Below are 12,384 nucleotides of genomic sequence, written 5' to 3' on the forward strand. Positions count from 1 at the left end.
TCTATACTGGCTGTTATTTTCTAGGCTTATGGCAAAACTTTCAGGAAGATGGTGACAGATTGTTTACAAAAAGAAGCTTCAAAGAGACCCACTGCTGCAGAATTACTGAAACACCCTTTTTTTAAAAAAGCAAAAGATAAAAAGTATCTACAGTCAACTTTGGTAGCCATCGGACCCAGTTTGGAGACTAGAGTACAAAAAGTGAGTTATTCGAAATGAAATTTGTACATACAGTAGAATCTCGCTAATCTGGCACTATTAAAAACCAGAGGGTGCCGGATCGTTGGATTGTTTGGATTACTGGATTATAGGGAAAAAATTAGAATGAATAAAATAGTGCAGTGTTTCCTTTTACTTGACTTTTTAAACTACGCACTATTCTCACTTTAAAATAACAGGTGAATACGTATGCGTGTTCACGTTGATAAGTTTTGAGGTTAGACTGCTGGAGGACGACGCGGCGACGGATTGCATAGCTGTAGAGGGGCGCGGGCAGGTCGGATTATTGGACCTATTGGTTTATTGAAGTGCCGGATTAGTGAAATTCTACTGAACAAGTAATTCTGCTGAAACATTTAGTTTCGAAATAATCACGAATGATTGTAGTGGCACACTCGGACATTTTTATTGTTTTTGAGCATCTCAAATACTGGAAATTAAGTGTTACTAGCAATTTTCAAACAATCATTTCTTATATGTGTATATAAATCATCATTATGATTATATGGTAATTATGTCATAAAGATATTTATAATGATGAATGTAGTTTTTTAGACATTGTTGTGGATTTGAACATAAAATGAGTGATAAAACTGCAAATTGAATGATAAACTATACAAAATTAAAATGATTTAAATTTCAAAAATTGTGCTATGCTTACATTTCACGTCTCATTTTTTTATATTAACACCCTTTTTCTTCTTTCTATCCAACAGTACAATTATGTGAAAGTCGAATTGAATTTTCAGAATAAAGATACTTTTAAACTAAATATTAATAAGGTACACAGTGATAACCCAATATATATTTTATTCATAAATTCATATTTTTAGACAAGTCAAAATATTCTTTATTACCAAACACGATGAGTTTTTATACTTTTTATAGAAAAAAAAGTGTAAATAACTTTTGAGAAAGATGATTCTCACAAAAATATCAAGGATGTCGAATTATCAAAAGTTAATGATTATATTAAAAATAATCAAGTACCTGACAAAAATTAAAAAAACTAAAATGGGGCGTCCACCAAAAACAATAAAGTGAAAACTGAAAACAAATCCGACAAGCAAAAAGAAGATAATGATTTTCAACCAAACAACTGTAAAACAGTTTGGAAGCTACACAAATGTAAAATGATTGGTATTGCAAACTTGAATTGCCACTCATTAGATCTTGCTGGAAAGTATGATGTAGCACATCTCAATTGCCAGAGGACAAAGTACACTGGTGTATCTCTCCTGAGGTGAAGAAGAACTACAATCTTTGCTATTGAAACACTTTGAAATGAAAACAAGATATGTTACTGATGGCTTCGTAGTTGGATATCTGAGTACATAAACTAATTTTGAATGTTTTAAAGTTGCAGTCTCCTTCAAACACAAGGATGATTTTTATAAATCTTCATTTTAGCCATATGGAGTGGCTTACTGTGAATTTTGTTTTAGAATATATAATGAAAGCCCCTCAGGCACTTTTAGGCATGCAGGAACCCTGACAACTTACGAATTGTAATCTAAAACAAATCAAAATACACCCAAAGACATATTTAAAAAACACTACATTTCATTGGATATATTTTGTAAAAACTGTTAATGAGCAATAAGTTGACTGAATTAGAAATTATTGCAAATCTTCACAACAGATCTATTTGTGTTAATGAACACTGGTTTCAGAACAAATTTTCAGAGAGTACAGGTTGGTAGCACATTATTCAAGAAGACTGTTAATTTGTGGTGGTACTTGAATTTATGCTGAAAATTGTGTCAAATCTTAAAAAATTTCTAAGATAACTAATATTTCAGTCAAAAATTGAATTGAGCTAAGTGTATCTTCTTTGAAAATTAATATCATGTAGTTAATGTTTCTAACTTTAATTATATGAACAGTGAATTTCTTGACTTCTGAGTAACATTTTTTTGTCATTTCAACTTGAAGTAACCAATAATCAGCCAAATAAAGTTGTTATACTCGAATGTCATTACATCAAAGAGCATTACTGATTATATTATCTTATAAATCTTGTCAACTCAAATCTTAGCGATCATTTTGTGTCTGTGTTCTGTTGAAGTTATTAAATATGAAAAATCAGTACAAGATGACAGTGAAGAACTCAAAATTGAATTTTTCTCAAAAAAAAAGTTGATGTAGCTTGAAACATTATTGAGTAAAGAATCTGGTGTTATTCAAACATGAAGCTAAGAAATTTTTATTGAAAAATAGCTTCGATACTTTGGTTGAGTTATACATTATAAATGTTCCTTTTATAGTCACAATGGTTTTAGAATAGTTTACATAATGAAAGATAAAACTGGAACCTCTTGGGTAGAAAAAATCCAAAAACATGCACTTTTTCCAATCAATAGAAATGAGATGCTCTTCTAGGCGCAACTTTCACCCTAAATTGGCGTCTTCAGGAGTGTTTGTTTTTGGATAGTATATATAGTTGATGTTAGATGTTGTTTGGCTTGCCATGTGTATGATATAAAGGCGAATAATTATACTTTATAAATTGTCTGTCTTAGGCATCGAAACGACAACCTGGAGCTTCAGGACGTCTTCATCGAAAAGAAACTGGTGAATGGGTATGGTCTAGTGAAGATGAGGGTGGCGATTCTAGTGGAAGTGACACTGATTCTAAACCGATGAATACTCTAGTATCAATTGGCTCATCAGGTTCTGATCAGGAGAGTAGTGAAGGAGATCCACCACCTATCAACTTGGTCTTGAGGATGAGGTAAGGCAAATATTTAGAAGTTTACAATGTGAAATATTATCCTGTTGTACATTACAAAATGAGAATTTTACATGACGGTAATTGATAAGAGTATTTGATTCCTCAAAATTTCACAAATCAAATTTGCAGTGTAGAAATTTCACAGATACCAATATCCACCCAAAATAGTACCACTTAATGGCACACAATATTGTTTAAGTAAGAAATGTTTTGGTAATCTACTAAAAGAAACTATGTGTTAATTCTATCACAAACTAACGTTTATGTACTTTTATACATTGATACCATTACCATTTGAACACTTGTCAAGTCATGGCACCAGTTTCTGAATCTAGGGATCATAGAACTGTCGAACCAGATATTTTTTATTTCATTTCCATCACTATTGCTTACAACTTTGTGTGACTTGTGTTTATGTTTATATGGATATGTGTATCTGTTTTACAGATACACATATACAAATACAAGTGGTATAAAAACATAGGAAGTTTTATTTCTCATTTCTCATCGTTCTATATCATTACTTTCTTTTTTCCATATTCATAACTAGTGTAACGTGCTTAGTGATCCTTCTTTTTTTATGGTTCAAATATCTATCAATATAGAAATATAAATTTTAACTTGATACTTTCTGGATTAATTCTGTTTATATACCTAATTGTGCAGTAAATGAATAATAAATAAAAAAGTAAATAAACAACAATTCACTATAGATTATTGGTGTGAATTGTAAAATTAAATGTAAAATATTTTGGGAAATATGGATTTTGAATATCTAGTGACACATAATCAGTAATTTTACATATTGGAAAGCAATTTCCAATGGATATAGTTTCTAGATCTTCGAAAGGCATTTGATACTGTGGATCACAAAATTTTATTAGTGCTATATAAAAGTATGTGTTCTATCGCGTAATTTGTTAAAGTCGCATGCGTATTCTTTAATCGTCCCTACTGTAGGTGTCACGGTACAGCACAACCTCAAAAAGATATCATGTATGGAAATATGTATCCATGGTTGTTGTATTTGTCAAATATTCTTTAATTTTATATGTGGAAAAAGAACTTTGACGTGAAACATATTTACTGAATTTTTTGAAGTTGTTACTACTACAAATACTTCATAAAATCATTTATGGAATATTTGGTGATATGTGGTTTTAAAATATAATAACATTTTACTTACTTGAGAATACTTCTCTAGTAAGATGCGTTTATGTTAATCAATTTTAATCCCTGTTTTATTTTTCCTAGAACCCCACACAGGCAGTTCCCCACCTTCAGGTTTGTATATACCTTTCCTCACCTTTGATCCAGTTGTTCCACCATCTCTTGCCCTGCTTTCATTCTTGAATAGCTTTATAGTTCTTTGTGCTGCTTTGTGATAATTGCTTCTAAGATATGAGTATTTATGGTCCTATGATTGGTTATTTCAGCAACTTTCAAAATATTTTTGATATCATCAAGTGGTTTACCTAAATCTTGGTCGAGAAGGTTTCGAAACAAAAAAGAGATTGGAGACTGAAACGTTTCCGGCTCTGTTCCACTTTAAAAAAGTTGACGTGTCAACTGCTTGTTTCAGAACACAATTGGAAGAATGAATCATTGCAAGCTAAGACTAAGGAAGACTGACTGCTGAGGGCGGGAAAAATCGCTCTTTTAGTGTCTTTTGCAATCTTAAATTTTTTCGTTACGAAATCTTCTAGTTATGTTAGTTGAGGGCCGTACAGAATTTGAATAATTACAGTGGTGAAACTACAAAGATTTCTATAATAAATCATTTTCGAAAAATTTTCAACTTCATGTAAAGTGTTCTGTTCTCTATATCAAAAGGAGGTAGATGAAAACCTTGAAAATAGTTCAATAGTTTTTTCACTATATTTTATATTTTCTCAGAAAAAGTTATCAAAAATTTTTTGCAATATACTTTTAAGAAAAAACTCTGGACAGTAATATTTTGTTTTAGAATCATTCATTCAAAATCAATCATTTTTGACAAATGTTTTAAACAAGTTTCACAGCTGAAGTCTTCTGTGTTTTTATTGATAAGTTCAGCTTTGGGCATCATTCACTAAATTGTATATGTATTGAAATAATATTTGTTGCTTCAAGTATATTTTAGTAGTATTTATTATTGATGAAAACAACAATTTGTTTTGATATTTTCAGAAAAGAAAAGATTGTTAGCTAATACTTGTCTATGACAAAATAGAATATTGACTAAACGGCCAAATTTCAACAGCAAAACATGTACCTAAATACCCTATCACGAAGTATCTTCTACTTAACACTGTCATAGTAAAAAACTCCTCATTTGTATAAACTTTTCAAACAAACAACTGAACCAATTGCTGAACTAGTGTAACTTGAGTTACTCTCACATGTTTTTAGTATAGTGTTCGTTCAATTTATTTTAACAAAATATTATTCCTTTTGTCAAATCTTGCTTCCTAAAATGGAAGTCTTTGTTAATTCTTTACTCACACAAGTATTCTGAATACTTCTGAGGCTAGAGGGACGATAGCTTGAAAAAATTGTTCAAAACCTTTCTTTTTTGTTAACCAGCAGTCGACTCCCCTCTCAGAAATCTAAACTAGAATTAGCGAATAATTAACGAGGTCTTACTTTTCAAGGTGCGATTCCTTCACATTTGGGTTCAAGTTGAAATGGATCTTTAAAAAGGTTCAAAACTAGATACAACAAACACATTCAAACAATTTTACAGTTTTAAGTGTTTTTCAATGTTCGTGCTAATATGAAACATTCTATAATAGCATAAATTGACAGGCATTTCGTAGATTTATAACTGACATAAAAGACTTGTCAGCCTCATTGATCGTGATACATTTTTGTTAGTCGAAGAGTGTGGTCTGATTTTTGTTTTAGTAATAAAGAATAGTCATTTGTTGTTACCATATATGCATAACTATAAAATAGAAAATATCAATATGAATTTTGTTTTAACATTTTTCAGTTCTTTCATTCAAAAAGAAATTTATATAAAATATTTTTCTGTTTCAGAAATGCGAAACGAGAATTAAACGATATTAGATTTGAATTTGCAGTTGGCAAGGATTCTGCTGAAGGTATAGCTAGTGAACTAGTGGGAGCAGGTTTGGTTGACGGGAAAGATATAATAGCAATCACTACTAACCTACAGAAACTCATTAAGCAGCGGGATAGTATGAGAGTAATCACTTTTCTGTTGGTGAGTCAATGAATATCTATGTTATTCCAGGGCTATTAGATTTACTGTTGCTGATGAAATTGCAGCCAGCTGAATTTTTCACTCGCTTTTTATTTTATTCTGAAAGACAACCACTGAAAAGTTAGAGAAAATATGTGTAGAATTGTTTTATTTGATGTGTTTGCTGTACATAAATTAATAGTAGAAGACATCTTTGGGCACAGCTTCAAAAAAAACATGGAAGTTGAATCCAAACCATCAATTAATTGCATTACACAATTAATAAAATTCAAAAGCTTGTTGCGGGATGTCCCTATTATATAAAAAACCTAATTTTTTCTTACTCATTAAGATCAAGTTAGATTTGAATTTGCATTGACAAGGATTCTGCTGAAGGTATAGCTAGAGAACTAGTGGGAGCAGCTTTGGTTGACATAAAAAATATAAGAAATAATTTAGTTAGGTACTATATTCTTATTTATCCACAGATAAATCTCATGACAGTCTTTTCTATCAAGTAAATTGTGTACAGTAATAAATTGATGGGTTTGATTTGATTCAAAAGTTATTTCCCCCTTTTTACAGCATGTGAATAAAAGCTTGCACAGCTTGTCAAATGAAAGAAGCTTGAATCTCGCATCCTACATGTTTTCTGACAAAATACACATTAGGACGAAAGACAAAACTTGCATCTAGTGGGCAGGTCCGTATGTTCTCAGAAATGATTTTTTCCTATCGATTTGTTTTTTGTTGGGTATTATTGTTGGACATGTTCCTCAATGTGTTCATTCCCTTCGATGCGCCATCTTTCTATGGTCAGTCCCTACAACATTTGTTTGAGCACCATCAAACTATCCCTAATCTTTTTTGAGTTGTAACTCTTTAACTGGTAAGGTGAGCATCCTGTTTTCCCCCTTTCTGAAGTTTGTACCTTTGACCCTTTCATTTGTTGTCATCATCATCTTAGGGAGTCTGCTTATCAGGATTACATTGATTTAATTCGGTTTTTCCCAAGGATCTGGAATGAAAATAATACAAGATAGTAATTTATTATCATATAAGTCATTACTCAGATGAAAGACATATTTTTTGAGTAAAAAAAGTATTGCTTAGAACATACATATTTTCAAAAGCTAATAAAAGTCACATAGAGATGTATCGGTTGAGAGGGGGAATCTTCCATCTGTCAAATGCATCCTCACTTTGAATACCAAACAGGTAGTTTGATGAAAAACAATGTTGAAACTTTTGTTGCATGTGATGAACTTTTTCTGATCTGATTTTTTTTCTTTTATGATTCCATCTGACCTATCTATTTCTACCAAGTCTACAGACATTTTGCAACTTCTTGGACTCATCACTTTTTTCTCATTTTTCATGATATTCATTCTAGAAACCTTGTTTCCTGTAATGATTTGTACATGTCCTTTATTGGATGTTTATTCTATCAGCATATTAAAAACACTCTTAATTCTGAACTTTTCAAAATGACCAAGTCATTCCTAAAGTCATGGTATCAAAAAAAAAAGTTTTTTATTATGTTGGTAACCTAGGTTCAATTCTATGAAGGTAGTAAATAGACTACATAGGATAATTCTATAATTTGTTTCAAAATATAAATTTTTTAATGTTGATCTTATTATAACCTGATTATTTATTTCCAGAACTCACCGCTTAATCCCAACGAAGTTCCTGACGATAAAGCACTCATTGGGTATGCGCAGATATCCATAATGGACTGAAACTGACTGGATTATAATTTTTTTCAATTCATCCCAATAATTTTCTGGAATCTACTGATCATTGTAAATACTGTAGATAGAATTTTATGAAATTATGCTAGTTCCTGATTTTATGTTATTGAAAAACAGCATCGAGATAATAGTTTATTATTTGTTTTGAACAGTCATTTTTTCATGTAGAAATATCCCAAGGGGTGTGATACTTATTATTCCACCAATTTCAGTATAAACGAAGGCAGTATTCAATTTTTTTATTTCAGTTTTTATTTGTTCATGTCGGGTCAATTGCACAATTACCACATTTTCATTCCTGTATATCTATAATTCAATATATGTCATAACCCTTATCTAGAAGAGAGTGACTGTTCATTATATTTTCTAGGAAGTAATCAAAATGTTTTTGAAGTTTTTCTTTTCTGAAGAAAATGAGATAATTATTGACAATAACAATAGTTAAGCACTGTTATTGTTTCAAATTCGTTATTCAGGAAATTTCTCCGTTCAGTTTAATTCTATCAAAACTTGAATATCACCAGTTATCAATTTCCTTTGCCATCTGGAGTGACTTACATATCTCATAGGTTCAAACTTTTTATGTCAGATTTACAAAAGTAACATTGAAACTTTTCTACTGAGTGCTCTCGATCATCATGATCAATAGATTTCAAGTAAGTTGTACTTAAAAAAAGTTTCACGCAGTAAGAAAAATTGAGTTATTTTATGTAATCTTGCATTATATATTTTCTAGATTGTTATATTTATTCCACATATCGTTTTTGATCAATTTTGAAAACTAGTTAGGTCACCAACAAATTGCCTTGATTTAGGAGAGGTAGGCTATATGATGAATAAATCTGTTTGATATTCTTAGTATATCAGAGCGTAGGTGTGAATTCAATTCATTTGATGATGCAAGCGTTTTTTAAGTTTCGCTAGTGATTTTTTTTATTACGTTTTTGATGTTTGGCTGAGAAATGATTGTATATAGAAGCTGTAGAAATAGGGCCTACTGCACAGGCAAGCCAATAAATTGAGAGTGATCCGATTTGAACTAGAAAAACAAGTTGTATATGGGATTCGCAAATTTCTGTTTATAGAATTTTTATTTATTCCTGTTGCCTGGTTGCAATAATAAAGAAGTGAAATTTAAAATCTGTTTACTATTATTTATTCAAGTCTGTTATAATCCCTGCTTCCAATACAGAATGTGAACGATGGGTTCCAAACCAGCTGTTACATAAGAATGAAACTATCAAAATTTGTGTGAATTTGGGACTAACGAGGTCCTACTTTTCAACATGTAATTCTTACCATAGATCAGACATAATAATTGATCTCTCATTGTCTCGGAGAAGTAAATTTGAGATGAGGTAGTGGAAGTATATGATGTACTGAAAAAAGAGGTCTACAGGAATCTTCAACTCTAGCTCTGCACAACTATCTCACAGTCCTTGTTTAAAGGACGAAAATAGAATTTAATAATGTTTGGGAACTTACACCCAGAAAGAAATTCCATAACCCCAAAAGGCAAAGTAGGCATTCCTTGCTGAATGTTATCCAACTGAGTTGGGTATAGATCTTATAGCGAAGCAGCCTAATATTTGGTCTAAATGGCATTTGAAATAAATTGAATTTGTGTTATTTTAGGTTTGAGTGAAAATTTTGAAAAGAAATTGAAAGTTATATCTAGATTTGTGGAAAAATCTGCTACATTATAAAAATTGATATTGATATTCAATTATAACTGTATGCCATAATTTGAAACCAATACTATTTTTGGTGAAGAATTTGAACTGAAAACAATAACTGATAAGGACACTAAAAGTCTTTTACCAGTGGCGAACTAGTATAATTTTCATAATGTCAGTAATGTTATGAATGTAATGTTTTGTAGGTTTTAGAAGAAGAGCAAAACAAGTTTTGGCTACTCTTGTGATCAATGTGTAATGTGTAACATATTACGCCACAAATGCAAAAATTAACGTACCAACGTTCATATATGTATATTGCTCCAAAATTATACAATACACATCCACATGAAATCAATTTGATTATAAATCCGCATCACTTCAAAAATAAACTGAAAACTTTCATACATAAAGAACCCCGGAAAAAAATTGCCAAAATGTCTTCGGTTTTTTACCGTTCAATCTGAGGCCTTTGCGGATGATCTTGTTCCTACATTTACAAAGGAATGTTAAACAGGTTTTTCCCAGAAAAAAAAATTTCGTTCAATATCTTCTTTGGGTTTTAATAATAATAATAATTGTTTTTATTGACAAAATGCAGTACAACATATAGTAGATATAATAAAAAGAAAAAAACAGGCAGTTCTTAAATGATATCCTACATTTTTGTCAAAAGGCAGAATTCAGGTTTTGATCTTGTCATTTGAGTAACGCAATCAGAACTTGCTCTTCCATTCAACCATCTTCATAACAATAATTACAAATGAATTCTAATCATTAACCACTTATGCTATCACCTATCCTTATTTCGTTCAATGAACGACAATGAAAAAACAAAGAAATAGAAAAATGTTAACTAATGATTTGATAATGAAAACTAGTAAAGAAACAAAAATGTTGGCTAATTATTTTACCTATACTAAAACCAATAATGATTGAGAGTAGAAGCCCAGTTGACAGCAAATCGGGGGCGTGCTTATTAATTTTTGAGAGGGTTAAGAATGAAAGAAAAATTCTTAGTACAATTAGTTAAAATATCCATACACATTTTTTATTTATTTCATTAAAACTTTGCAATATCGTAATTTACCTAATCATTGTAGTCATTAGATGGGCCTTATGAAAACGGAGTAATAATCGTGATAATTATAGTAGGTACCAAATAAATTAACAATATTAATAAAAAACATATATATATATATATATATATATATATATATATATATATATATATATATATATCTATATCACTATCATCAAAGTAAATTATGATTGGTTCAATATTGTGTTCAATACGGTTGTCTACGTCCCACATTTTTTGCTCTTCTTTTAAAATATGCTGCATGCATTTGTTCCAGTCTTCTGCAGAAACAGTTCGAATAGCTTTTTGTAGGTGATGTTGCACGTCCACTAATTTAAATGTTCTGTTTTCTCGTGCCACATATCCTTTTACTTGCGCCCAGATTATTTCTATTGGGTTTAATTCGCAGTGGTATGGTGGTAACCTTAAAACTGTAATTCCACGACTTAACGCCATTTCATCCACTGCGAATTTTTTATATTTGTCTGTGTGTAATTTTGTTAGTTGAAGTAGTTCTGCCTTTGAACTATCTTTGTTATATTGGATGTTCTTATTAATTAACCATTCTTGAATTGCTGCTTTTTTCCATGATTGTTTCGGTAATGGTTCTAAATGTCGACTATGGTATGGGGCATTGTCCATGACGATGACAGACCCAGGTTCCACAAGTTGAATGATGCCTTCAAACCATTTTTCAAACCCCTCCGCATTCATCTCTTCATGATAGTCGCCTGTTTTCTTAGATTTAAATATTAATTCACCATTTGGTAAAAATCCACTGTCGCTTCCTATATGTGTAACTATCAGACCTCTACCTTTTCCAGATGGCTGTTTTAACCCAACTGACAAACCTTCAATAAAGGCTTGTCGTGCACTTGTTATATTACCATCCTGCCATACTTTTTTGACCGTATGTCCTTGGTTAACCCATGTCTCGTCCATGAAGTACAATTTTTTTTGAGCTTCCGAAATTCGTCAATTTTTCTTAGATAGTTTCTTCTCCATGCTATTATTTCTTAACGTTCAATGAGAATGCTTTTCCTGTCAACTTTTCCGTACGTAAATTTCATTTCTTGTACAAGTTTCCTAAAAGTTTCTTTACCCATTTTTGGGACCAATTCATGATCGCTAAGTGCCTCCAGAACTGTATGTAGTGTGGGCAGCTCATTGCTGAAGAAGAAACTGTGAATAGTTCTGCGGATACTGGTTTCGGCTTCTTCATCAACTGTAATTTTTTTTTCGTTCGCTACTAGTTTTTGGCGTTGTACGTCTCCATGAATTTCTGCTTCTCTTAGTATTTTGTAAATCGATGATTTTGGTACACCGGTATAATCAGAGCACATATCAACTAATTTATCTCTTGTAATTGTGGAACTTAATGATGTAGAAATGCCCGGTTGGTTATTCGGAGGTACACACGTAGAATTACAGCACATATGCACAAAGTCATCTTTTGGTGACTGATGATCTCTTTCAAGACAGTGAAATACTCGCAGTACAATTTGTTTTTCTCTTACTGACCGAGACTCCGACCGTTTTACCTTTTTCGACGTGGAAGGCCCGACCATGTCTCCCATTTTTTGAGTAGTTTGAGAACGGTGTAGAAATATAATTATGTAACGCTTAAACACTTATTAGCACTATTATTTTCACCAATTGTTATCACAACACGTCGATTGCTGACTAACTTAACTGTAAAACGTACAATTCACGCTGTATAATTCACAAACCAA

General features: G+C 31.4%; 1 protein-coding gene across 4 annotated transcripts in view; it reads left to right on the forward strand.

Moving 5' to 3' along the window:
- The window catches only part of fray (oxidative stress responsive kinase frayed), a 55,953-nt gene extending 46,919 nt beyond the window's left edge, over positions 1-9,034 (forward strand). For 3 of the 4 annotated variants that reach the window (XM_074173858.1, XM_074173859.1, XM_074173861.1), the window contains exons 8-12: positions 25-201; positions 2,742-2,953; positions 4,208-4,237; positions 5,975-6,161; positions 7,805-9,034. In XM_074173858.1, coding sequence (XP_074029959.1) covers positions 25-201; positions 2,742-2,953; positions 4,208-4,237; positions 5,975-6,161; positions 7,805-7,882 — 684 coding nt within the window. In that variant the 3' untranslated portion in view covers positions 7,883-9,034. The remainder of the gene's footprint in view (positions 1-24; positions 202-2,741; positions 2,954-4,207; positions 4,238-5,974; positions 6,162-7,804) is intronic. The other variant, XM_074173860.1, reaches the window with a different exon arrangement.
- The last annotated feature ends 3,350 nt before the right edge of the window (positions 9,035-12,384 follow it).

This window comes from Leptinotarsa decemlineata, unplaced genomic scaffold (genome assembly GCF_025532065.1).
Source record: "Leptinotarsa decemlineata unplaced genomic scaffold, Ldec_3_MD MMD2_tig00000505_RagTag_RagTag, whole genome shotgun sequence".
Classification (NCBI taxonomy): Eukaryota; Metazoa; Arthropoda; class Insecta; order Coleoptera; family Chrysomelidae; genus Leptinotarsa; species Leptinotarsa decemlineata.